Below are 26,578 nucleotides of genomic sequence, written 5' to 3' on the forward strand. Positions count from 1 at the left end.
ACTCTCAAAGGAGGGGACAGGTCTCATTGACATATCTAGCACGTCGTACACAGTAGGCGCCCTGTAATTGTATGTTGAACGAAAGAATGAATGGAACCTTGGGAATACCTGCCTTGGACGTGCTGCTGTCTCTGCTCTGAGGTCTGCCCTGGTGAGGGAGAACAATGGTGCCTGGCCACACACTTGGCCACTGTTCTCAGATGAAGCTAATTCTTCAGCCCTCCCTGCTATGTCCATGTCATTTGCCACCCTGTCCCCACCAGCCACCCCCAGGTCCACGGGTGAGCTGACCGCGGTCAGCAGAACCACCTAGCCAACCACCCAGGTGTGTGATGCAATAATGCTGCTTTGAGATGCAGCGCTGTTGTGCCTGGGGAGAACTGGTAGGCGACTAGTAGGGCCCCATGTGCCATTTGCCCTTTGCAGGGACCCAGCATGGTGGAGGAGGGGCAGGTGTCAGCATTCCTGCTGGATGCACAGATGACTTGGTGTGGTCACACGGTCATGAGAGGCAGAACCTGGGTTTTTGAGACACCTGGGTGGTTCGGCGGTTAAGCGCCTCCCTTCGGCTCAGGTCATGATCCTGGAGTTCAGGAATTGAGTCCCGCGACGGGCTCCCTGCATGGACCCTGCTTCTCCCTCTGCCTGTGTCTCTGCCTCTCTTGCTCTCTGTGTCTCTCATGAATGAATAAATAAAATCTTAAAAAAAAAAAAAAAAGAACCTGGGCTTGAGCCTCCGGTTTTGGCCTCTGAACTCCATCACCCGACTGACTAAGCGCTGCCCTTTGAGGCTGCCTCGAGGACGCCAAGCCCTGATCCCAGACACAGGGCAGAGCTCAGCTTTCAGGTCTTTATCCTGCACTCAGAGCTCAGTCCTGAGCCCACGAGGACGCTGAGCTCTCTTGATTTGGTAGCCTCCACCCTTTCCTCACTGTGGTTCTCTTAACCAGTCCAAACACCACCCCTTTCAGGAAGCCTTCCAGGTTCTTCCCATGCAGGGGTTCCCATGCTTCATTGGGCTTCCTGGGTCTTGCACCACCCTGAGTTGGGTTACCTGCCTCTGCGTTGGGTGCCTTGATGGCCATGAGCTCCTCAAGGCCGGGGGCAGGGTTGGATCTCTCTCTGGGCTCCAACAGTGCTTGGCACTGAGCTCTGCACACAATAGGTGCTTAATAAGTACATGTCTCCTCCCATGCTGTCTAATCCTGTCAACTCCACTATGACCTCTTTCAAACAAGGGCATGGTGACACATGCGTCTGGGGATCGGCCTGGCATCGGCCTGGCAGTGGACATATGGCCACCTCTGTCTGGCCCTGGGTGTTCCTGGGGGCAGGGTCTGAGCTTCTGGAATGGGCTTCTTGGCTGCCCCCTACCCTTGGGCTCCTGCTCAGTGGCAGTGCTCTTGGTGGTGACGTGTCCCTCTCACACCTGGCCTGTCTGGCCAGCTGCCCTACCTGCCCAGGGCATGCACCTCCATTTTGTGCCAGTTGTTTTCTAATTCCTATAAATAGCCAATTTTATCTTCTCAGTGACAGCGAGCAGCTGGCTGAGGCCTGGCTCCACTCTGTCCCCCAGCCAGGACTGTCCCACGTTACTCCATGATCTTGGGCCAGGCAGGCTCCTCTCTGGATCTCCCCACTCTGTGTCCATTCCTGCCCCCACTACCCAGGTCCCACACTCCAGTCACCAGGCTTCCCTGGGCTGTCCTCCCAGGACTCCTGGCAGAGAGTGAGGAGCTACCCAGGGCTGGGGCAGCCTGGGGCCTATGGGGGTAGGCAGTAAGGAGGAGGCCTACAGAGTCCCCAGAGATAACCCACTTTGGAGGGGCCCAGTTGGAGCAGGGCCAGTCAGGGCCCACCCACCCTAGTCATGTACTCCACGTGAGCCTTGTTTGCAGAACACTAATGGGGTCGTTGAGCACAGAGGTCAGGACCAGGTGGGAGGCAGACTGGCCCTGTCCACAGTGCTGTATGGCCCCTGAGGCAGGGGAATCGGAGCCAAGCCCTATGGGAAGCCACTGGTTTCCCCTCCATCTCAGGGAGGGACCTAGAAACAGCTATTTAGAGAGGGGTGACCTCCCTATCACTGGAGGTATACAAGCAGAGGCTGCTGGTCTCATGGCTGTTCCCAGCCCTGCGTCCTTTCCTGCTGACCTGCCGGACCCTGAAAACCTGTTTCTATCTCTGCTCCCTGCCCCAATGTCTCCTGGGGCCCCCATTGCCTCTGGGGTCTAGTTCCAGCATCACCCCTTCATGCCTTATTGGGTCTTTGTTAGTTTAGTCTGGGTTTATGCTTGGCAGAGAGGGTGGGGAAGGGGCCTTAAGAAGGAGCAGGGAAGGCCTGGGGTCGCCAGGCCAGTGGTGGTGGGGAGATGGGGGTAGGGCAGCCCCAGGGCTGGGAGAGGGAGCCTCCCCTCTCTCCCCCTGCGAGAAGGTGGCTCTGTGGGACCCATGGCTGGGGCTGGGCACGAGGGCCCTGCTCTGGCTCCTGAGGGTCAGGCAGGAGGGAGCCCGTGGCCTCAGTGGCAAGCAGCACTGGCGCCAGCCACGGAGAGGGACTTTTCTTTGGCATGTGAATAGTCTGATGTGGCTCATACATGCACTTGACTTGCTCGCCCACTCACACCAGGGAGGGTGGGGTGAGTGTGCAGCAGTCCATGGGTCCAGCTACGGGGCTCAGAGGCTGGCTCACCCCAATGCTGACTCACCCTCCAACCCTCTTCCGCTTGCTCCCACTCACCTGCAAAGCTACCCCGGTCACCGGTCACCTCTGGCTGTCCACTCACGCCCACGCGGCTTCCAGCCTGGGCACACGCACCTCAAACACATGGCCCTAGCTCCCTCCTGCCCCGTCTGCACAGCCTCCACACGTGCTCCAGCCCGATGTGGAATCTCAGGTCCCCCTCCCCTCACCACCCTGCTCGTGGTCTCCAGGGGTCACTCCTATTCTCCTGGGAGGAGGGCTCAGTGGTGACCCTACTTGTAACCCCAGCCCCAACCCAAGGCCAAAATCAATAAAACTACCACTAAACAGCATATAAAAGCACCCCAAATCTTTCTCTAAATCCCATAGTAAAAACCCAGTACAAGCATTTGGGTTTTTCCCTTTGCAGATTTTTTTTTCAGTAGACATAGTCTCTTTCTCGTTTTACAGCAAACATTGCAAATATAGAAATATTTTTCGTACAATGAGACGATGACAGTGTACAGCAGGGACGGGGATGGAGCACATGCTCCCAGCCCACGGCCCTTCCAGCCACAGCCCTCCCCACGCCCCTCACGCCCTGCAGGGCTCCAGGCAGGTCCCGGGGGCCACCGGACTGCCTGCATTCGCTCTGCCCCTCTTTGGTGGCCTCCGGAGTTGGCAGCAAAGTGATGGACTGAGGAGAAAATCCACAGCAAACCAGGACGAGGCAATCGTGGAGGGGAGCCCGGCGGCCACGTGGCCACACCTCCCACATCTGGTATTTTATGTCTTTAAGAGAACTTTACTTTTATTATTTTTTTTTCTTTTAAAAAAGGAAGAAAATAAAGACAGAGAGGAAGATAAAGAAGGCAGAGAAGAATCATAGAGGAAAGATAATGAAAAAAAAGTCCCCTCCCCCACCCCCAACCCCAGACACAGTTTTCTCAAGTCCCTGGTGTGTGTGTGTGTGTGTGTGTGTGTGCGCACACCCAGTGTGTGTGTGTGGAGGCCGCGGCTCATCTTGTGTTGTGACTGGCAGCGTCGCCCCCTCCCCACTCTCTCTGCGGGCCCCAGGCTTCCACACTGGCTGTGTGCATGTCTGTGTGCACACGCATGTCTATAAGCGTGTTTGTGTCTGTGTGTGCACGTGTATGTGCATGTGCGCATGTCTGTGCGTCTGCACGGGTACACACACGTGCATGTGGGCACATGTGTATGCATGTGTGCGTGCGTCTCTCTGTGCATGTGTGCACGTGTGTGTGTGTGTGTGTGTGGCATGGCGTGGGAGTCTCTGGGTTACGAATAGCTGCAGTGGGTCTTGTGTCCTTTTTGGTCCCGTGGGCATCACGAGTTCCGGGGAAGGTGCGGGGCGGGTGCCGGCTGCGGGCTCAGGACTTGTGCTGCGCCGACACGCCCTTCCAGTAGTCCAGGATGTCGTGTAGGTCCTCGTCTTTGGCGAACTGAACCTTCTTGCGCAGGGCGTGGCCGGCCGCCATGAACTCCTCGTCGTCCTTGTGCCGCCGGCGGCTCAGTCTGAAGCGCTCCCAGATGCTCTGGGAGGCCCTGCAGGTGTACTCGGGGCTGGAAGAGTAGCTCAGGTTGTGGTACTGCGGGGACAGCTGTGAGTAGGCCAGGTCACGGGGGCGCGGCCGGGTCAGCGGCTCCAGGATGGAGGCCTTGCGGCCACCCAGGCTATCATGGGGCGGGGGTGCGGGGGGCGCGGGCGGCTCGGCGGGGTGGGAGCCGGGGTACGAGTGCCGGTGCTCGCCGTAGTGGCGGCCCTTCTCGGCCTCAGCCCGCAGCACAGCGGCCGCGGGCGTCACAGTGAGGATGGCGTCGGTCGCGGGTGAGCTCTTCTCGATGTACTTGGCCTCAGTGGCGGCGGCCTTGTGCGTGCCGGTGGCCTCGGCGCGGAAGGCTCGCGGGCTGCGCACGGAGCCGCTGGACGAGGTGCTGGCGCGCGGTGGCCCGGTGGCCGCCTCCACGCTATGGTGCCGCTGCAGGCCGTGGCCGAAGGCGTCCTTGTAGACCGGGGACAGGAAGCCGTGCTTGCTGGCCAGCGGCTCCGACAGCAGCACCAGCTGCGGCTCGGCCGCGGACACGGCCCCGGACTTGCCGCCCTGGAAGGAGGTGGCCTCAGACTTGAGCGCATCGATGCAGTTGTTGATGATCTGGTTGACCTTGTCCACCTCCTTGGCGATGGTGGAGATTTCGGCCACGGAGCTCTGGCTGTCGGGGCCGGGCCGGCCCAGCTCGCAGTCCCTGCGCTCCACCTGGTCACCCGTGCGTACCTCCATGTAGTTGCCCTTGCTGGCCTTGGGCGTCTCGCCACTCTCCACCAGCTTGTACTGCTCCACCTCACTGGCAGTCGCTGGCAAGTATGGGATGCGGGTCACCGCCTCGGGGCCCAGCAGCGGGCCCTGGGACAGTGGGGCCAGGCCGGGTGCCTCCATCTCGGGCCCGTACTTGAGCTCGATGATGGTTTTCTTCAGGCTGCCGGCCGCAGCCGCCTTCTTGTGCTTCTCCTCCTGGCGCCTCCGCCGGCGCAGGCAGTAGTAGACGGCACCGAGCACCAGCACCATGCCGAAGAGACACCCCAGGATGGTCATGATGTAGTGGGTGGCCGTGGACGGGCTAGGCACAGGGCCCGGCGGGCTGGGCGGCTTGGGCAGGCCGATGGTAAGGCAGGTGTGGTTGTGGTGCAGCCCGGAGCTGGTGGACACCACACAGTAGGTGTAGTTGGTGAGCGTGTACAGGTTGGTGAGGCGGATCTCCTCCTGCGGCTTGGTCAGCCTGGATACGGTGGATGAGCGGCTGTTGTTGAAGTGCTCCAGAGTGTACATGCGGGTGAACGGGCTGGGCAGCTGCACCATGATGGTGGCGGAGTTCTGGGTCAGCTGCTTCACCTTCATGAGTGGCCGCGCCTCGGCCTGGGGGGCCAGTGTGGGCAGTGCCACCAGTGGTGTGGTGCCGTCGCCGGAGAAGCATTCGTCATCAGCACACGGGGCCTCACTGGGCTCTGGCGGTGGTGGCGGTGGCGGTGGGGGTGGCGAGCGGCCAGGGGGCAGACGTCCAGGCACCGGGTGCGGCTCGGCCACGTAGGATCCGTCGGTGCACACAGACTGCAGCTTGCTGAGGATGCTGCGCTGGCCGTGGCGGCCCTGGCCCAGGAGGAAGTAGCCGGAGTAAAGCGGCGGCGACTCGCACTGCATGCGGTCATAGGTCTGCGTGGCGTTGGTGAAGGCCGCCAGCCAGCGCAGGAAGCCCAGGAGCTCGCACGAGCAGTAGAACGGGTTGCTGTAGAGCTCGCACACGGACAGCTTGGCCAGGCCGGCGAAGGTAGCGCTGTGCAGCCGCTGGATGCGGTTCATGGACAGGTCGATGTTGATGATGTTGGGGCACTCCCAGAAGGCGCTGGGCGTGACCACCTCGATGAGGTTGGCCTGCAGGTACAGGTACTCCAGCTTGCTCAGCCCACGCAGCACACCCTCCGTCAGGTTGCGCAGCCGGTTGTAACCCAGCTGTAGCACCTGCAGGTTGAACTGGCCCGAGAAGGCTCCGTCCTCGATGTAGGCGATCTCGTTCTTGGTGAGGTTGAGGTACGTGAGGTTGCCGAAGCGGCTCAGTGAGGCGTACTGCACGCTGCGGATGCGGTTCTCGTTGAGCCGCAGGTCCACAATGGTGTTGTTGATCTGCTGCGGGATGGCCTCATACGGCGGCTGGTTCTGGCTGCAGATGGCCAGCCACACGAAGCCCTTGTCGCCCTCAATCAGCCAGCAGTCGCCGTGGGCCAGCCCGCCCGCGTGCAGCAGGGTGGCCGCCGCCATGCACACCCACAGCACGCCCCACCGGCACCCGGCCATGGGGACCGCCTTCGCGGGAGACCCCGCTTTGCCTGCCCAGGGGGACTGGGTGGGAGGCTGGGCGGCAGCCCCCAGAGGGACAGGGGTGGGAGGGGAGGGTGCGTGCACTCTCAGGGGTGTCCTGTCCCAGACCGCATGGTGGTGTGGCGCGGGTGCTGGGAGCGGGCCGCCTCCCTCACTGCCAGACGCCCCTGATCATCTGCCCGCGTCCTGTCGAGGCCCTGGCTTCCTCCCCCATTGGCCTGAGCGTCCCGACAGCTTCACCTTGCGCCTCCAGCTCCGTGGTCCTGTGGCAAGACAGAAAAGGAAAGCAGTCAGGAGATGCTGTGGCCCCGCGCCAGGCCCAGCTGAGCTTCCCGGTCAAACAAGGAGGCGCATTCGGGGAGCCCGTGGGATGCTGGGATGAAGCAGGGTGACTGAGGTGCTCAGTACGGGTTGTGCTTGAGGAAGGACAGTGGAGAGAAGCCCCAGTCCTAAGCCCTCCCTGGGCCCTACCTCCGTTCCTCTCAGAGTGGACAAAACCTCAATGCTTGGCCCAGCTCAGAGTGATGGTGGCTCCGGGAACCAAGAACCGTGTGCCTGAGGGCCCCTTAGGAGATGGAAGACAGGACATCCTCTCCCGGGAGCACTCACAGCCGCCTGCAGAGCCCCAGCTCAAGGGTCCTCAGCTGGCAGGACGCAAATCCTTCCAGAGCCCTCAGGTCCGGTCTCCTCAGGCTCCTCTGCAGGGAGGTGCAGGGAGGTGCAGGGAGGCAGCTGGGCACCGAGGACGGCTAGGTTCTGGGCCTGAGCCCTCTCACCAGGGGCACATCATTCCTCTCTGGTCCTCATGTCCCCAAATTAGCCAGCTGGATGGTCCCTGGGGACTGGAGGCTGTCACCACCCCTCGTGCCTAGATCCTGGCAGAAAGGCCTGGAAGGAAGGAGCACCTCTGCCAGGAATTCCCCAGGCACCCACCAAACCCCTGCCCAGGCTCAGGCGAGGACCGAGCCCTCCCAGCCCTGCCAGCCAGCTCCCAAGTACACGATGTGAGGTGCTGGTGCCCGCCGCCCCGCTGGACCCTGGGCATCCCCAGGCTGGGCCCCCTCCCCCGCCCGTGTCCAGCCAGGGAGCCCCGTGGGCAGGGAGATGTGGCTGGACGCAGCTCCCCGGGGATGCCTGCCCCAGCCACAGGAGGACCTCCAGTCTGCGGGACCCACCCTCTGCCCCTCGTAGATCTCCCGCAGGACAGACGAACCGGCGTGTGTTTCCTTGTTAATATTTGGATTTATGGCGGCCTCTGTAACTGCTCTGTGGCCTGGCCGGCAGCCAGCTGAGTGTATTTCACGGATATTGACGTTCGCAACTAGTCTGTACTGAGGCAGCTTAAATTAGGGAACAAAATATAATGATGTGAAATGGATTTTCTTCCCCTTTGGAAACTTCATAGAGCACCATTTTGATCTGGCTCCTGGGGAAGAGTCTATTTCTGATTTGCAGAGAGGGGACAGATAGAGATCAGACGGGGTGGGCCCCGATGCTGTGTGATGCCCCGCAAAGCACTGGGTCTCTCTGGGCCCACTCGCAAGTGGCTCCAAGGGTAGGATGGGGCAGGTCTGGGTCGCCTCCCTGCCCAAGGGAGGAAGCCTGTTCGGGGGATGCTGGGGTCCCTGCACTGCCTGGCTTCTGACTGCCCATCCACTGTCCTGTGGGGAGCACAGAGCGCATCACCGTCATGCAACACCTGCCTGCCTGCACCGCGTGCCCGCACAGCCGGCACCTCCACGAGGGGACCCGTTCCCCCCAACGAGCAAGTGCCTCTAAGGCAAAGGGTGGGAGGTGAGGGAAGTGTGGGTCAGTCTGGCTCCTGCCTCCGGAAGCAGGTGCGTGGAGCAGGCCTGTCTAGGAAGTGTGGCGCCTCAGCAATGCTGATTGTAATCACCTTTAATCTCTTGCTCAAAATAACCCAAAGTCAAGTTAAGGAGGATTACAGGGCCTGAAGAAGCCTTATCACAGGCAGGCGCCTGCGGAGGAGGGATAGGGGCCCCCTGGCTACCAGCCTCTCCCTGCCCCCCTCCCAGGGCCACTCGGCACCGTGGTGGCGGCTGTGCCACTGCTGGGCTGACCTGGGGGCTCCAGAGAGCTGCAAGTACATGCGGGTTTGTGGGCGTGCGGGCTTGCACACGTGTGCTGGGCTCTGTCCTGGGTGCACACACCAGGTCTGCATGTGCGAGGGTGAATATGTATCGACACATGTTCAGAACCATGTTAGTGCATGTGGACACATGTACCTCTAGTGAACACGGCTCTGTCGAAGCATGCACACGTGGTGTGCCAGCATCTGTGAGACTGGCCAGCCCAGCCCTCACCGCTGCTCCCGCGGGCACCGCCCATCCCAGTGTGATGGTCCGGGAATGTGGCACCTGTGAGTGGCACATGGTTCTAGGGACCGGTCTCGACTCCACCAGACTGGCCTGTGTGTACTGAGCGGGGCAGCGCTGGACCCTGGCCCTGAGGACGGGGCATGTCTCCACCCCGCTGCTCCCTCTGGCCTGGCAGGTGTCTTGCTCTCACTTCTGGGCTGCGGGGGAGCCAGGCCTATGGGGGATGGGAGTCTTCTCTCACCTCACCTGGCCTCAGGTGGAGGGATATGCTAGGAGTCGGGTGTGACCCTGCTGGCTGGTCCCCGCTGCCCTTTTGATAGCTCCCAGGACCTGGCGTCAGAGGGACCCCAGGGTTCTCCTTCCACAACGCACTCTATAGATGAGAAACTGAGGCTTTGTCCAAGGTCACACTGTGAGTGGCTCCATCCTCCTCCTGTTGGGGTGGGGGCTGGGTGTCAGCACCAGCAGGTGCCTCAACCCTCCAGGAGGCTCCCTGAGCATAGGAGCTAACACCCCAGGGTATGGGGGACAGGATGCCGTCCAACGGGTCTTAAGAAACACCTGCCCAGGGAAGTGGCCGAGTCCCCCAGAAGGGTTCTGCTTGGATCACACGCCATCCCCAGGACCGCCCCCCCACTTGTTCATCGATTAGTCATCTATAAGTGGCTCCAACACCAGCCCCTGCCCCCTTTACCACTAATTTCTCCACATATACACACCTGTCCTCTGCACCTGGTCACTCATTCCACAACTGTACCCAGGACACCTGCAGAATGTGCACTGGGCCGGTGGGGTACACAGGTCTGTGTCCCAGCAGCCTCCACCCTCACCTGCCCCTCATCCCACCCGTACCTGCTGCCCGTTCCCCTGCAGGCCTGGGATCCTTTTGCCAGCTCCTCCTCCCACAGCATCAGTGTCTCTCCATCCACACCATCCTTGCCAGCTTGCGGGGCTGTCCAACAGGATGAGCCCTGGCCCCGTGTGGCTACTGGGCATTAGGACTATGACTAGTGGCTGTCCTACTGGACAGCATAGTTCCAGAACCTTCCACAGGAACTGCTTGGCCAGAATACCCTCCAGCCACTGCCCCATCTCCTTCCCCCCATTGTGGCTGATTTTCTTGAAAGGGGCTGCCAGCAGTTTTCCAGCTCCAGCCGCTCCAGCACAGCACCACCCTGCACCCTCCGAGCAGTCACAGGCAACCTGTCTTGCCAGCTCGAGGGGCATAGTGTGTGTTATTTCTCCTGGTCCCACAGCATACCTGGCCCAGGTAACCAGCAGCCCCTTCCTGGAGCTCCTCCCACTCCTGGTCAGAGCCGCTGCCTCTCCCGTCAGTTCCCTCCACAGTCCCGGGGACTAGGCTCTGACCTCAGCCTGCACTTCTCTGCTCACTTTCCCAGTGGGGTGTGGGGGGTCTCAAGCCCCCCAGTGTGCCCAGCCCCCTGACACACAGATGCCTCCCTCAGAGCTCGAGCCCACCTGCACCACATTCCTCAAACCCAAAATCGATGCGCCGCCCTTGAATGTGCTCTGCTTTCCCCCCACTCCCTTGCTCCTGATGCCCAGCCCAGAAGCAAAAGTGTCCACTGCACCTCACAGGGTTTCTGGAATCTTGTTCGGGCCCCTGCTACTGCAGCCACACTGGTCCAAGCCACACCACCTCTTGCTGGGCCGATGCCCGCGGCTCCCACCTCGTCTCCTGCTGCCCAGCATCCTCTCTCCCCTGCACAGCCACAGGGGCCGTGGAGCACTGTCAAGGGATCCTGCCAGTCCAGCATCCCCGCCCACGACCCTGGATGACATCCGTTCTTCAACAAGTGGAGGAAAACCCAGGCTCCCCCAGGACCTGCCAGGCCTTGCCTGATGGGGCCCCATCCACCCGCCCACACCACCCCCATCCCTCTGGCTGCAGGGCCACTGTGCCCCGTTTCCTCCCCACGGCGCTCTGGCTTCTGACCCTATAGCCAACAGCTCACCCCACAGTGCCACTCTCCCCCCTGATCCAAACAGCACCCCTGCCTGGGACTTGCTTATTTACTTCCCTATTCACTGCTGGTCTCCCCTCATCAGGACACAGGCTCCAGAGCAGGGGCCCTGCGTCCTGCCAGGTGCTGGACGTCTCTGGCCCGGAGTGGCTCCCTGCAGTTCAACAGAGAAGGGAGCCTGGGACACTTCAGCTCTGAAATGGGAATAAAATCTGCCTCCTGCCACCACCACCCCCCGCCCCCAAGGCGCTTGCTCCTTCCCCAGAACACCACCCCCTTGGCTTTCTTTAGGCCGGTGAGAGAGAGCTGCAAGGATACACACTGCCCACGCAGCCACACGTCCCCGTGGCCACTCCAGCCCTGGCCTCCTCTGATCTGCGGATTCTGACACATCCAGCAGGACAAGGAACACAGGTCTGTTTGACGTCCTCACTTTGCAGAACAGCAAGCTGAGCGCCCCACACATATCCTGTGTTTGCCCTCACGTGTCCCCACATGCGTATTCATGTGTGTCTGTGAGGGTCTGACAGGGGTCACTGAGGTCAGCTGGCCTGAGGTCACTCAGCCACCTACCCGACAGCTCCCTGTCGAGGGTCCACCTGGCTGCCGCGGTGGCATCTAGCCCTATCCCGGCCTGCGGGGAGGGGTAGGTGCTCACAGTGAGTCCCCAGGCACGGGTCTGGGGGTGGATACAGCCGGCAGGGGTGGACAGCACTCCTTGGTCCCTGGGTGTGCAGACCTGGGGGCACAGATGGAACCTCGAGCAGAGATGGGGAGGCCGGATTCTACTGAAAATGGGCTAGGTGCTGAGCTGCTTTGGAGAGGGGACACTGGGGGACCCCACGGCGACTTCTGGTGAAGAGCCCTGTCTGGCAAGCCATGGGAGGGGTAAGCCTGCCCAGCAGGTGCATTCACATGGGAGCCAGTGGGCAGGCTGAGGCCAGGGGGCCCATCCCAGGTGGCGATGCATCAGGTGGCCATTCAAAGGCACCTTATTATAGGGAGGTGGGAGAGAACGAGCACGAAGAGGACCCTAGGAAGGAAAGAAATCTGGCTCCTAAAGCAGCATCCTGCCTGGATTGGGGGGCGGCTGTCAACAGCTCAGGGGGGGGGGCCAGCACACCCACCCCAGGTGGCAGAAAATACTTAGACACAAGCATGGGGTTGTCACACACACATCTGGTCCAACATCTGCCTTGTTTTTTACACCAGGCATCGGGTGTCCCTAGGCACGCACAGACCGGCGGGAACGAGACAGAGGCCTGCGTGGTGCCAGGAAGGTGTGGCAAAATTGAGGGCAATCAGGGAAGGCTTCCACTAGGAGGTGCCATTTGAAGGAATTTGTTAGGCAGTGAAGAGGGGTTGAGGAGCATGAGCATCGGAGGAGCATCGCAGACAGAGAGGGCGGAGGCGGAAGGCACATGTGATCAGGGAACAGCCCTAGTCTGGGGAGTGTGGGGCGTCCAGGAAGTGGGCAGTGATAGGCAATGCTGTGGCAGGAGCCCCGGGACCGGTGTGGAGGGGCGTGGTGGCAGGACAGGACAGGACAGGAGCCTGGGCTCTCCGCTCCCGAGGGCTCCAGTTGCAATGATGGAACTGGGCTGCGGGAGGGACCCCTCCTTCTTCTCAGTCCTGGGTTTGTGCAGAGAATCGGCAGCAGCAGGGAGGACCTGCCCGAGCCTGGACTGCTCCCGGACTCAGTTTCCCTCCCTGTAACGTTAAGCAAAGGTCTGGGCTGGGTCTGGGCCGGGTGCCTCCGAGGGTTCTTCTGCACAGAGGTGTCCAGGGCCTCGTGTGCCCCGTGTGGGGTCTGTTGACCGCACGCCCGCCCGACCCTCCTGACGCCTCCATGAGTGCGCTCACGCACGCTGCCCACGGTGGGGAGCCCCTCTGCCGCCCAGGGGACGACGGCTCGGTGCCTGTGAGGCTGGCACCACGTCTGTTCCGTCACCTCAACCCTGCAGCCGTGCTGCCACTAATGAAATAAAGAAATATGGTGGTTCCAGGCTCTTAAACTTCTTATGGCCGGATTTGCATAATCACCACAGCCATGCCGGATGGGAAGGCATCTGCCTAAAAACACCATCCCTCTGCTCGTCACTGCACCCAGACGGGCGGCCAGCGCCCAGCCAGGGATTCTGCTGAAGGCCAGACTCTGCGCGTCCAGAGGGAAACGGGCCGAGGGCCAGGCGCATGGGGGGGGAGGGGAGATGGGTGGAAAGTGATAGATCGGTAACTTTTTACCGCCCCAATGTTTGGCCGATAGATCATGTTTACTGCTAATGTTTGTCTGCGGCTGCAGCTTGGCTCTGCGGCAGAGCCTCCAGGGCCGTGACAGGCACCGCTGGGAGGTGCGACCACAAGGCGGACGGCACGGCCTAGGGCCAGCTGAGCCCATGTGGGGCCAGGCCTGCCCACCCTAATGCCAGGACACGAATGTTGGCTCTGCCACACTCTGGCTGTATGACCTTGGACGAGTCACTTAACCTCTCTGGGCCTGCTCCATCCTCTGGCCAATGGAGATCACCCGGGCAGCTCCCTGGCAGCCCTATGGCAAGGATTACATGACCGTATCATTTGAAGTTTCCAGCGTGTTGCCTGGTACAGGGATGCTCTATGACTACATTCCCTTCTCCAGTGGCCCCCTGGCCTCAGATGGATGGAAGAGGGAATGCACCATTCAAGGCCATGTGGGTGGACCAAGCAGGCCAGCTAGACAGGCCTTGTGGGGTTTTCTACTTCAGTGAGCCACCTGCCCTGGTGCCACCCCACCAGGGCCCCGTGAGTGCTGTCCCCGGGCTCATTGCCCACCTTGAACCTGCCCTCTCTGTTCCTGTTCCCTATTTATCCTCGGAGGCTGGCACGAGCTACCACGGTGAGCGGTCCAGCCGTGCTGACTCAGCAGGGCTGGAGTCTCAGGACTTGGCTACAGGGTCGGTCTGGCAAGCCCCCGACCTCAGCTGGCCTGGGCCTAGTCCTCTGGGAGGCATGAGGTAGAGAGTCTGTCACCCACACTGTGCCCTCCACCCCGCCAGGATGCAGAGGCTGCTGGGGAAGGGATAGGGCCTGGGAAGAGTGTGGAGTGCCCACCCAACCCACCCGCCAGGTGCCCCTGGTGGTCCACAGGAGCCCAGGCCTCAGGGGCCTCAGTCCACCTAGCGGGCCTGGGACGAGCGGCAAGTGTGCAAAACGACAGTACCCTCACATTTCCTCCAGGACCCCATATGCAGCGAGTGTCTCTGGCATGGGAGCCCCTTCCCCGATGTCCAGGGGGGTATCCCCCCCAGTAAGACAGGTAGGGAAACAGGCTCCAGAAGCCTGGACAGCCAGCAAGCCAAGGTTTTCCCAGAGTAAGGCAGGGGAACATAGCATCCACATCCACCACACTGCTTGTCAAAAATGCAGAATCCGGCCTCACCCCTCAGTCTCCAGAGGAAACCCTGGAGCTGGAACCTGAGCTGCGGCCCAGGGCTGTGTGTGCACAAGCCCCAGCTCCCACCTGGCCCAGGAAGGTGGGCTCGGGTGCCCAGGGCAGCAGACACCACGGGCAGGGCTGGGGGCCGGAGTCCTGCTCCCCCACCCCTGTAACGACGCCGGGCTTGCTCCATCCCTCCTCCCGCCAGGCCCCACAGCTCCGGCTGTTCTGGAGTTAATTAGGGATCCAAACATTTAATGGTCTGTTATGCTTCCACTGGGCATCTTTTTAAATTAAAAAACATGATGTACAGCACTGTTGGAGGGAGAAATCACTTTGCGATGGTTTCCTGCTCCGGCGCTGGCAGGGACCGGGAGAAGGTGGCTGGCTGGCCTCCAGGGAGGCCGGATGACGACGCGTGACCCTCTCCAGGAATGCCGGTCCACCCCCCTGCCGTCGGGAAGCATGTCACCGACTCCAGGCAAGGGTCTGGGTGTCCAAGGGACACCTGGCACCGTTCCCCATCACACCCTCATAACCCTGGCAGCGAGGAAGTTCTATCTTTAGGCTGACCCGAATCTCTCCAGTTGTGTTGAGGGATGGCCTGACGGAGACTTAACATGGAGATTTGCCGGTTGTGCTCTCACCAGTGGAACCTAGACGGAGAGTCCTGAGCTCCAGGTGCCCATTCTGAGCCTGGGGATCCCGTCCTGGCTCCCAGCTCCGGTGGAGGGCAGGACCTCCACGCAGAAGGCTGGAAGGGCCTTGGGGCACACAGCTCCCTCTCCCCACACCCCGCCAGCTGGGGCCAGGCACCCAGATGTGGTGACCATGCCCGTCAGGCCTGCCTCGAGTCCCCATTGCTAGGACTTTTTGCTCCTGGCCACTATGAATCGTACCAAAGATTCTGGGCATGGTTTTCGAGTAGAGGTTGAGCAGTTAGTCCTCAAATGTTACGCTAATGAGGGAAACCAGGTACGAAGCAAAGTCCAGTCGAAGAGGTATCAGTGATGCCCCGTGGGCTGGGATGGAGCCAGGACCTGTCCTGGGTACCTGGGCTGACCGTGCCGCCGGCTGTGTCTCAGTGGTTCCTGGGCTGGTGGGGGAATCAGCTGCTCTGGCGAGGGGGGCCTGGCGAGAGTCCAAGGTTAGGTGCGGAACAGCCAGCACGGTTCCACAGCAACCAAGGTGTCTCTGCATCAGAAATGGGGCTCTCTCCCCTGTTACTGGAGCTATACCAGGGGTTCTGATGAACCCTGCCCCCCTGGCATTCCCCAGGGCTTCTAGACCTCCCAGGGGACCTGCTACTCCCACTGCCATGGTCGGTACTGCCAGAGCCTGAGAGGCCCTGTCTCTGGAAGGCACCCCCTTCCTCCCGGGCACCTGTCAGGAGGCCGCTGATGGCCCTGGGGCTCCACATGAGCTCTGAGAACAAGACCCCCTTTCCTTGCAGCCCTTATCCGTACTGGGCCTCAAGCCGGCATCTCAAGAAAGAGGCTTCTGGAAGGGAAGCCAGCACCAGGGGCCGGCCTGGGCCACAGACTCTCATTTTTAATTTGTGTGTCATCAAATCAAAACACACACACAGACACACACAGACACACACACACACACACACACACACACACACACACACACACGGTGTCCAGTGCTGGGTAGCTTGAGGAACCCCGAGCCATCCTAAAAGCAGATATCACCTCTGTCTGTTTACATCTTTATGGTTTGAATTTTACATTTAACTTTCAACCCACCTGGAAGCTATTTCGCTGGTATAAAGAAGGAGTAAAATCGATTCCCCCCCACCAACAGGCAACAAATTGTCCTGACACCATATAGTGAATAATCCATTCCCTCGGTTGATTTGTGATGCACCATCCCTCACCCTGACCAGAGTGTGCTTCCCACAGGGCAAGTCTGGTCAAGCCTGTCCTCCCCCTGCAACCCCACGTGGCTCCCCAGTGCCCTCAAGACAGTCGGTGTCTCCCACAGTCCCTGCCTGCCTCTCACCACCCCCACCTTGCCTGTTAAGGTGATGGTCAACCTGCTTCTCTTGCATTTTCTCCAAGCTGCCCCACCAGATGCTCTCTATTCGGACTCCTGAGTGGGGCTGGGGTCTGCCCCTGCAAGTCCACAGCTGTGCTGCAGAGCTGCCTGTCTGACCCTCCCCGTCTGTCCCTAGGCTGGAGGTGCCTGGCTCCAAGGACTGCATCTTCTGTGGTCTTCTCAGGCCCAGAGCAGGGCGTGAATGGGGGTTGAGCCTGTGAGGGGACAGCTCTGTTGCATCGAAGGCCCCTCACCCCTCACGTGACACCTAGACAGTCCCGTTTGCATCCCTGTAACTCTGTAACTAGCTCCCGTATTGAGGACTAAAGACATCCCTCCTCCTTTTCCAGAACCTTTGCTCCGTTTGCGTTTGCATATTCCTCCAGGTGAACTTCTACAACGATTTGATTCAGCTCTTCAAAATGCACTGCTGAGGCACGGAAGGGCCTGCATGGAGCCTACAAATTAATTTTGGAAGAACCTTCGGGATTGTAATACCCTGGCACGGCCTGTCCCACGATGCCCGCTTTCTCTGGTCTCCCAGGAAACTCCACAGAGTTCTTCATAATGATCTGAAATTTTTCTTGTAAATGTATTCCTGGGAATCCCGTGGGGTTTTTCTGTTGTTGCCACTGCGAGTGGGGACCATTTATTTCATTATGTTTTCCGGCTAGCTGTTGTTGCTAGCACAGATGAGAATAATTGATTTGTGCGCGTGTGTTTTATATCCAGCCCAGTACCTTTGCCGAGGTCGCAAATGGTCCCCTTCAGTTGCTCTTTCGATTTCCTTAGGTCTCAAATCAGGTTGCCAGCAAATGACTACAATTCTTTCCTATAGACATCCTGTTTAATTCCGTTTCATGTCTTATTGCTATGTCCAGAATTTCTGGACAATGATAAAGGGCACTGTTGCTTTTTTTTAATAAAAGTTTTTGAACAGGAATCATGAAAAATCTCATCATTTAGCATGATCCTGGCTGTGGAGCTGAGACCCTATTTCTTTACCATGATGAGAAGTTATCCCTAGTTCTATTTGTTACTTTAAGATTGGAAACTAATACTAGACTTTATCAGATGCCTCTTGTCATTTATCCACATGGCACCGTGGCCAACCAGTTGATGCTGTGTATTATATTAAAAGATTTCCCCAATATTAAGCCATCTCTGAATTCTTTTGATAAATCCTACATAATTGGGGCAGATTATCTCTCTAATATTCTGTGGAATTGGATCTGCCTGTGTCTCACTAAGGATTTTTGATCTACTCTTCACAGGTGAGAAATGTCATGTGGGGTCTCATTTCGGAATCGTGTTTGCAGTCTGGGGTTTGGGGCCATTCTCACTTTCCCCTCTGGGTGATTTCCTGCTGACGGCAGCAGCTGCCAACTCAGGCGAGACTCCGGGTCTGAGAGCTCAGGGCCCCTCCACGGTGAACATGCTCCCGGAAGCCGCATGGACAAATACCATGAGCCACTTTATCAAGTGAATGTCACCCCTGATCTGTCTTTTGTGCATTCTAGATTTTCATGATTCAGGGTTGGCTCAAGGCAGAGTAAAATGGCAGAGAAATCTGCTGGGAAAGCTTACGCCAGCCTGGTAGGCATCTTGTTTGGTGGATTACAGTTGGCCTCTGGGAGGCCCCAGCCCCCTCAGATGAGGTTAGGATTGTGAGACCCCTGAGGGGTCCCCTAGGGTCCCGTTCCTAGTCACTCACATGTGGTCAGGTGGACATCACGTCAGGCGCCGGGGGCATGAGGAACACAAAATGGGCAAAGGCCTGGACCCTCTCAGAATGTCCACTCTGAGGACAAAAGCCAAATTCCTGCAGACATGAGGGGCTCAGGGTGGTAGCCGTGGCAGGACGGACATCCCTAAAGGATGGTACAGTTTCACCTTCTGCTCTCTGTGTGGGAACCCTGACGTCCCCCTGCACGGGATGTGTGTCTGTCTCTGCATCCCTCAAATCTGGGTGGCCCTAACACCACGCTGGCTAGCAAGCACTGGCCAAAGAGAAGCTCTGTCTGTCCTGGGCACAGTCCTCGCCCACCTGGGCAGCTCCGTTTCCATCTCTTGCATGTAGCCACCACCGACAAAAACCACTTTCTGGATACCACGTGCTGGAGAAGCCAGAGGTGTGTGAGAGGATCTGGGGGGCTGCTAGAGAGAGTGCGTGGCTGCAACGAGAAGGCGAGCCGCCCAGCTGAGCCCACCCTGGATGCCCGCTCCATGAAGCTGAGGCTCGGGTGGTCTGTTACGTGAGCAGGACCACGAAGGGGTGAGCCCTGCATCCCCGTGCCTTACCTTCCCTGTCTGTCACAGGGAACTCCTTGCCCTCAGACTCCAGGGGTGCCAGGATCTGTGAGACTGCCAGTCCAGAAAGGGGGTGCCTGTGGCGTGGGGGTCAGGGAAGGCCAGTTCACACCCGCTGTCCTGGACACACAGGCTCTGACCCGCATGTGACTTGGGACTTGCTGCACTCCAGGTCAGCTGTTTGTGCGGCTGCCTTAACTTCTGAGGCTCGGTTGACTTTGCTGACAAATGGAGCCACAGACACCGCTCACAGGGCCATCACGACAGTAAAAGCAGTGGGGTCTGTGAATGACCAGCCAGGACCCCGTGTGGCAGGAGTTCCCAGAGGCGGGGCTCGTGGGGTGTGAACCATCCGCCACCAAGTCACTTAGACTTCTCTCCTCTGGGAAATGGGAACAATCAGCAGACCCCGTGGGCTCACCGAGGGCCTGGGCAGGAGACATGTGTCCCTTTGGCACCATGCTGGGCCCCACAGGGCCATGTGAGCTTCTGGCTATCCCCAGGATTTGGGGACGGAGGGGTGGGGAAGAGTGGAAGCAAAGTTTAGGAGGTGCAGCCAGTCCTGGGGAGCCTGAGCGCTGGGTTGGCGTCTTTTCCCGGGGAGATGCCCCTCTGCTCTCCCCGCCAGCTCTCAGAGTCCATAAAAAATCAATCTAATGACACAGCAGACATTAATTATAGCTGCAAGACCAGGAACAGAATTGATCTGAAAGGGGCTGCTCTGCTGTTAGTCACCGAGACGCTCTGGGGGCTGGGAGGTGGGGGTGCTGTGTGGTGGCCAGGGCTCAGGGATGGGGCCATGGAGCCAACCACAGCCTGTTGCCCAAGATTGGGTCAGGGGGCTGGGAAGTGGAGGGATCTGAGTCTGGCCCTGCCTCCCCCTGGTTTTCGGGGCCCCAGATGGATACTGCAAAGGGGCTCCCTCCTGACAGCGAAGGGTGGGGAGGACCCAGTGGAGCCCCGCCAGATGGCATCAGGGAAGGGATAGGGTCAGCAACCTGAATGTGGAAGCAGAAGAAAGTCCCTGCAGGAGCCCAGGCAGCCAAGACCCACAAGGGGACGTGGACTGGTCCCATGTCCCCTGAGGAGGGGGCATCCTGGCCATTCACAGGTGTGGCCGGGCCTGTGGTCCAGCTGAGCCTGCCCTCGCTGCCGGTGCCTCCTCTTGGTGGGAACACAGGCTCTTCTCCTCGGCACTATTGTCAGTACCCAGGGATCGCCACCCGCACACTGGTCTGTATTCTTCAGGGGGTGGAGAGGAGGCACTCAGGGACCCTCTCTGGGCTAGAAAGGACTCCAGATCCCCTTGAGTGCTGGGGCCCCTTCTACCCACCCCACATCCCTGAGATCCGGGGGTTCTGGAGGGGCCGAGGGACAGCTCTGGGCAGGCTTTCCCTGTGTGTGTGACTGGGGGCAAGGGGCCGGAGCTGCGTCTAGCTGCCCGAGCCTCCCAGCATATGTCTGAGCAAGAAATCTGGCGTGGTCCATATGCCGGCTGTTATAAATAGAGCCTCTCGTGGAGGCTTCAAAGGGCCAAGGTGAGTAAAACCTGGAAGCGGGGAAGCATTATGGGCAGGGGGCCAGGCACCCTCTGGCAAGACCACCAGCTGGGTGCCCCTCCCGGGGTGGGGGAGCTGGGAAGCCAGGGTGTACAGCCTGAGACCCACGGAGGGTGTGGCCGTGTGTGACTGCGTGTGTGTCCCCAGAGTGTGACCCCATGGCCGTGGACCCGCCGCCTCCCCACACCGCGCTTCACATGCACACACCCACACCGCACACACGAGTGTCTAATTATTGTTTCACGGCGGGCAGGAGTCCGACCGCCGGAGCAGCTGGAGGACATTCAATTCTCAGCATAATTGACAACGCTGGAAACCACCCAAGTGGGGTGTGAGGACACGCTCCCCTCCGCGAGTCTATCCTTCATCTCCGCACACATTACAGAAGGAGCGGTCCTGCTGTGGTTCACACGGCCTCCTCCCCCACTCCGCCTGCCTGCCTCACTCTGGGCCTCCGTCTGTCGGCTGTCCCTCTGTCCGTCTGTCGCCTGGGAATGCACCGGCCACCTGCCTCGCTGCTGTGCATAGAGGGAGCTGCAACCCTCCTGGCTCCATCTCCCTGCTGCCTAGACGCCAGGACCCCTTACCTCCAGGCCCCCCAGTGCCGGCCCAGGGTCGGCTGTGGGTGGGACTCCACAGGCAAGGCAGCCTCCCTCTGGGACAGAGCACCTCGACCCCAGTGGTCACCACCCCATTCCCTGGGCTGCCCAGGGGGTGCTGGGAGGTTAGGGGGCAACTGCCCCTCACTCCCTCACCCCCAACGGCTCCTGGAGGAGTCTGACATTCGTGGGGCCAGGGCCTCCTGCAGGGACTGGAGCCAGTTATCAGGGGTGCACAAGACAGGGAAGCGCCTGGGTGGTAGAGTGATAGCGGGCATGGAGGGAGATGCAGAACACGTCCAAGAGCCGGGGCATCCAAGGGCTGTCTGGGTGGTCTACAGGCTCTGTCCTCACCGGCGTGAGCAGCAGCCTGGATGAACTCTGAGAGCCCGCAGGAGACAGGTGCTGCTGGAGGCCAGGACCAGGAGCCGACATTCCCTCCAGCTAGCTAATGGGTCACATCCACCTCAACGAACTACACAGGGTGAAAACCATGCCAGGAAGGGGTCAGCAGAGAAGCATGATGCTATGTCACCCACAGGGAAAAGAATGAGGCAAGAGCCAGTTGGGCCAGTCAGTGGGGTCCCCTGAGAAGGGAACTCTGGCTGACTTAACAGAGATACAGCAGGTAGAATAGAGGAGGTGAGGGCAGCCCAGGTGGCTCAGCAGTTTAGCGCCACCTTCAGCCCAGGGCGTGATCCTGGGGTCCCGGGATCGAGTCCCACATCAGGCTCCCTGCATGGAGCCTGCTTCTGTCTCTGCCAATCTCTCTCTGTCTCTCTCTCTGTCTCTCTCTCTCTCTCATGAATAAATAAATAAAATTTTAAAAAAAGAATAGAGGAAGTGATAATCTGGCTCTGTGCAGCACCACCCAGCCTGTGTTCAGAGGGTCTGGCTCCAGACTTTAAGATAACCAGAGCCCACACTCTTATAGCACATACTAGGTGCTTTTCTTCTCTCAACTTCTTTAGTACTTGGATTAATCCCATGAAGTTAAATCCCATGAAGTACTGTTGTTATGCATTTTACAGGAGAGGCACAGAGTTGTCAATGAACTTGGCTGAGTTTGCCCAACTGCTGAATCGTGGGGTAGGATTTAAACCCCAGCAGCTTGGCCCTGGAGCCCCTGTGCATAGGCTAATGTCCTGTGGCCACCAGGCCCAGGCAGGCACGCCTGAAGGTGAGCTAGTGAGCTGGTGGAGCACGGATGCAAAGCCAGGTGGTCTGAGGAAAGGCGGGTGGGGGTGTCTGGCCTGGAGGTGGGGCCTCAGGGCACCCCCAGCTGCCGAGCAGGCTCCTCCAGGCCCTGCTGGTGGACCTTTCACCTTCCTAGAGAGTTCTTCGAGCCTGCTCATGACAGTGTGAACAACACGGGCTTGCAGGGAATCACCTAGGTAGCATTATGCAAAGGGAGAGGTGCACGAAGCCCGTGAGCCAAGTGGCTGGGCCTGGTGTGTCCTGGCACAGCAGTGAGAAGTGTCCAAAGACACGCACTGGACCCGAGGTGTCCACCAAGAGAAGGGATTGGAGCGTGGCACAGCCACGCACAGCAGAGCACTACAGGGCAGTGAGAGGGGGCGAGCCGCGAGCCGTGCACTTGGCATGATGCCTCTCATGGGTGCGAGCCGTCCAAAGTACCTGCCGCTGCACCTGCCGCGGGTGGAAAGCTCTAAACCACGCCAGACAGTGTCTTTGCAAATATCTGTGTACATGAGGGCAAAGCATAAAAGAAAGGGTGAGAAGCACCATTGCAAACTTCAGCAAAGACCTTACTGCCCAACAGGGATGGGGGGCCCACCGGAGCGGCCTGGAGACGCGGTGTGCCCGGTGCTCCCGAACCACACATTTAATCACGGGAGGGCGGTGAATCTCATGTGGTATGTATTTTACCATGATGACAAGTTTAGAAAGAAAGTGAGGGGGAGCCGGGCTGATGGGGGCACACAGGAGGCTTCGGGGGCCAGTGGACACTTGGACGCGGGCCTTCTTGTGCCCTCCCGGGGTTCCCCTGTGTCACAGGCAGCGTATGGGGATTAATGTTAAGCTGGAGGGGACAGCATTCAGGTATTCATGGTATTATTCTTCATACCTTTAACTGTATTAAATATTTCATATTTAGTGAAATATTTATTAGAGATTCCTTAAATATTTGAGGTATCTTGAATATTTTATAATACATTTTTAAATGTTTTGGGAGGGAAGGGGCTGCTGTGTACAACTGAGCTTGCCGTCGCCAGCAGTATGCAAGGAGAGGTGGGATGTCAGAGAGGACACTGCCCCTGGCAGGGGGTCCTCAAACCAGGAAAACTGTCAGAAACACTATCGTTGTGAGCTTCTACAAACCAGAGACCTCCAGGACCCACCTCCACTCCTGATTCAATAGGCTAAGGGTAGGGCCCAGGGGTCTGCGTTTGTGCCACACACCCTCTGACCTTGTTGGAACCCTGGTTCTGGTTCGTGCTTTGTTTTCTGTGGCCCTGAGGACCAGCTCAGCTGATGCCTGATGCCCGGGGCGGAAGGGCCAAAGGCTGTTCTTGTCACGGCCACCGAGCACAGAGTCCCTCCCTCAGAGTGCCCTCCTCCACCCTGAGCCCCCCCTGGCTTTGGCCATGCACCAAGGAAAGGTCTGATGGACCGAACTGGGCTTCCTGCAAATGGGCAAGCTGACCCGTGGCCATGATGCTCTAGCATCTTCATCTGGTGGACAGTGTTTCAAGCACCTATGTGCCAGGGCAAGCGGGGACAGACAGGTTGCCTACACAGCAAGGTGCCTGAGGAACCACATCAAGAGAACTCCCCAACTTTGGCCTCTGCCTTATAAGGGCTTGCACTCAGGCCCAGAGAAGGAAAGGGAGTGTCCCCGGGTCACACAGCAGGGTTGCAGCACAACCTGGACGAGGGCCTGTTCTCCTGCCCACTCTCCAGAGGGCTGCCTGTACCCCATCCCAAGGACCCTGGGGGTGGCACTATGACTGGGGTGAGGGGCAGGAGGAGGCTGAGCAGCTGCCCCTGTGGCTGCTTCCCTTCTGCCTGCCTCTCCACTACCCACCGGGGCGCTGGAGCAGAGCGGCTGAGAGCTTGGGCTTGCAGACAGAGTTGCCACCTGCCCAGTGGCGGCCTTGGGCAAGTCACTAAATCTGTGTCTCCACTTCCTCGTGGGAAGCCAGCAGTGGCCCTTCAGGGCGGGGATTCAGTTACAATAGCGCCAGCCACCTGCCATCAAACATCTGATGTTACAGGTGCCGATGGACATTTAACTAAACACTATCATACATGACACAGCGACACGAAAGAGCGGATGATCATACGCTGGTCCTCGCTCTGTCGGCGAGAAAATAGGCTCGAATGTGTGGCCAGGTTGGGATTGGGGGCCAGGAGAGAGGCTGGAGGCAGCCCCTGGGCCCGAGGAGGTGCAGCTCAGCTAACTTGGGATTTAGCGGCGGCTGATTCCCATAACGAGACAATGTCCACGTTGTATAATCAAAGTAACCATACCAGCGATTCTGTGAAGGAGAGACCCAGGCTGCAGGAGCCACACCGACCACAGTGCCTGTTGCTGCGCATCTGAGCCGCATCCTCTGGGCCCTGCTGTGTCCTTGGTTCTCTAGACGACTCTGCAGATGTGCCAACTGCTCTGGGAAGAGCCAAGTCCTCACGGGCTCCGTGTCAGTGGCCCCTTGTTCTGCTGACCCACTGGGTGACTCTGAGTGTGCCCCTCCAGCTCCTGATCACACACCTACACTAGGGGGACTGCAGCTTTGTCCTGCCTAGCCACACACGGTGAGCAGGTCCCTGCCCCATGCCAGATGCAGGGCTGGCGGGCTGCAAGGGGAAGCCCCGTCTGCAGGGGAAGACTGAATTTCAACCTATAAGAGTGTGATGTGGCCGTGGGTCAGTTGGGGACTCAGCCTGGTCCAGGAGAACTGCCCCAGGAAGGTAATGTTTCTGCAGAGGCTTGAACGAAGAGAGACCAACCATACAAAAGCACCTGATGAATAGCAGAAGAGACAGGGCATGTGAGGGATCAGAGAGACCGGGAGAGCTGGGACCTGGAGGGGTTGGTGAGAAGACCCACAGGGCTGCTGGGAGCCTTGATCCCACTGCAGAGTCCCTGCTGAAGACAGGATCTCATCTCAAGGGCAATGGGGAGTCACTGAAGGTTTAGTACAGAGGAGGAATGATCACTCTGGCTGTTGATGGAGAAGGGACTATTGCAGGCATATGGGGAATTGGGAGGAAGCCTCCACAGCCTGCGGAAGGGGTGGCAGTGGTCTGTACCCCACAGTGAGGGGAAAAGGAGGTACGTGGTGGAGCCAGAGACACAGAGGAACCTGACGAAGCACATGTGAATGTGCATGGGAAATCTAGTGTTCACAGCAGCACCCGAGATAGCCTCACTGGACGTCATCCACATGCCCATCAACAATCAACAAGTAACAGCCAGCAGTGTAGCCACAATGGAAAACCATCACACAGCAGGAAAGACGCACAAACTCTACTGACACAGCAACATGGATGGACGCCGCCAACATGCACAGACTGTTCACTCCATGTTCCAAAATGGGCAACACCATGTGGTCATTGGTTGTCCCTGAGGGTCGCAACTGGGAAGGGGGTACAAGGGGGCCTCCAGGGAGGCTGGTGATGTCCTGATGGCCAGTTTGGGTGCTGGGGACATGGGTGTGTCCAGGTCACAAGAACTTCACTGAGCTACAGGCACTTCTGATGTATGTGCATCTGTCCCCAGTGAGAGTGAGAGACAGAGAGAGGCACACAGGAGGCCAGACCAGCAGAGCTGGTACATTCCTGCACAGCGGTGACAGGAAGGCCACGTACATCACTGGGGCAGCAGGCAGGCTGGCTCTGCCCTCAATGGGAGTCAGGAGCAGTGGAGAGGCAGTTTGGCAAAAGCAAGGGTGGGGGCACGATGGGCCAGTGTGGTCAGAGCCATGCCAGGTTTGGAGGTCCGTGTCCCCAAGGCCTTCCTGCGTGGGGATGTAGCTAACCCTAGCACAGGGGAATGGATGCAGAGTGAGAAGGGGGTGGGAATGTTGGGGGCACCTACGAGAAGGAGTGTACAGAGGAGGAGTGTGGATGCCAGGGGCAGAGAAGGGGCTGTTTCAAGAAAGGCGTGGTCTGTGACCCTGACCCTTGCATCTGTGGGTACCCTCTGAAATAACTGGGAGCCATCAGGGCTGTGGCCCTCGTCTTACACACGGGCTAGGATCACGATGCTTTCTCATGTGTAGCAGGTGGGTGTCCGTGGTACTGGTGCCAACCACACACAGAGCCCAGCTGCAAAGGGCTCCAAAAGTGCTAACACAGCCTGGGGGCAGGGGGCCAGGTGCCACATGCTGAGGATGGACAGCGGACAGAGTGAGGGCTGGCAGGGCTTGGGAAGGGAGCCATCCCTGTACGATGGGCATCTTCCCACATGTATTTGTCCGAACTGGACCCTGGGTATGAAAGGAGGCACTTGAGGGGGTCAGGGCTGCCAGACCTAGAGCTGGCCCTGCTGGTGGGGAGCACAGCCCCTGCAGTGTGGGGAGGAGGGATGGGCAGCATTCAGCTCGCTGACACCATGCAGGTGCTCAGGACCCTGGATGGCTCTGGGGCAGCTCTGGATGCTCCTGGAGGCGAAAATGGGGGAGGCCAACCCCCGCCGGCCTCTGGGGCACCCCACTGTCAGAAGCGCTCACACCCAGGCTCAGAAAGGCTGAAATGCTCAGGAGGAGGAATGAAAACATGGCCAGGG

General features: G+C 59.2%; 1 protein-coding gene across 8 annotated transcripts in view; it reads right to left on the reverse strand.

Moving 5' to 3' along the window:
- Positions 1-3,092: 3,092 nt before the first annotated feature.
- The window catches only part of ELFN1 (extracellular leucine rich repeat and fibronectin type III domain containing 1), a 66,231-nt gene continuing 42,745 nt past the window's right edge, over positions 3,093-26,578 (reverse strand). For 7 of the 8 annotated variants that reach the window (XM_072753322.1, XM_072753323.1, XM_026011308.2 and 4 more), the window contains one exon: positions 3,093-6,836. In XM_072753322.1, the coding sequence (XP_072609423.1) occupies positions 4,075-6,549 (2,475 nt within the window). In that variant the 5' untranslated portion in view covers positions 6,550-6,836 and the 3' untranslated portion in view covers positions 3,093-4,074. Of the gene's footprint in view, positions 6,837-7,182; positions 7,462-26,578 lie in introns of those variants that run through there. The other variant, XM_026011309.2, reaches the window with a different exon arrangement.

The sequence above is a fragment of the Vulpes vulpes genome, chromosome 3 (assembly GCF_048418805.1).
Source record: "Vulpes vulpes isolate BD-2025 chromosome 3, VulVul3, whole genome shotgun sequence".
NCBI lineage: Eukaryota > Metazoa > Chordata > Mammalia > Carnivora > Canidae > Vulpes > Vulpes vulpes.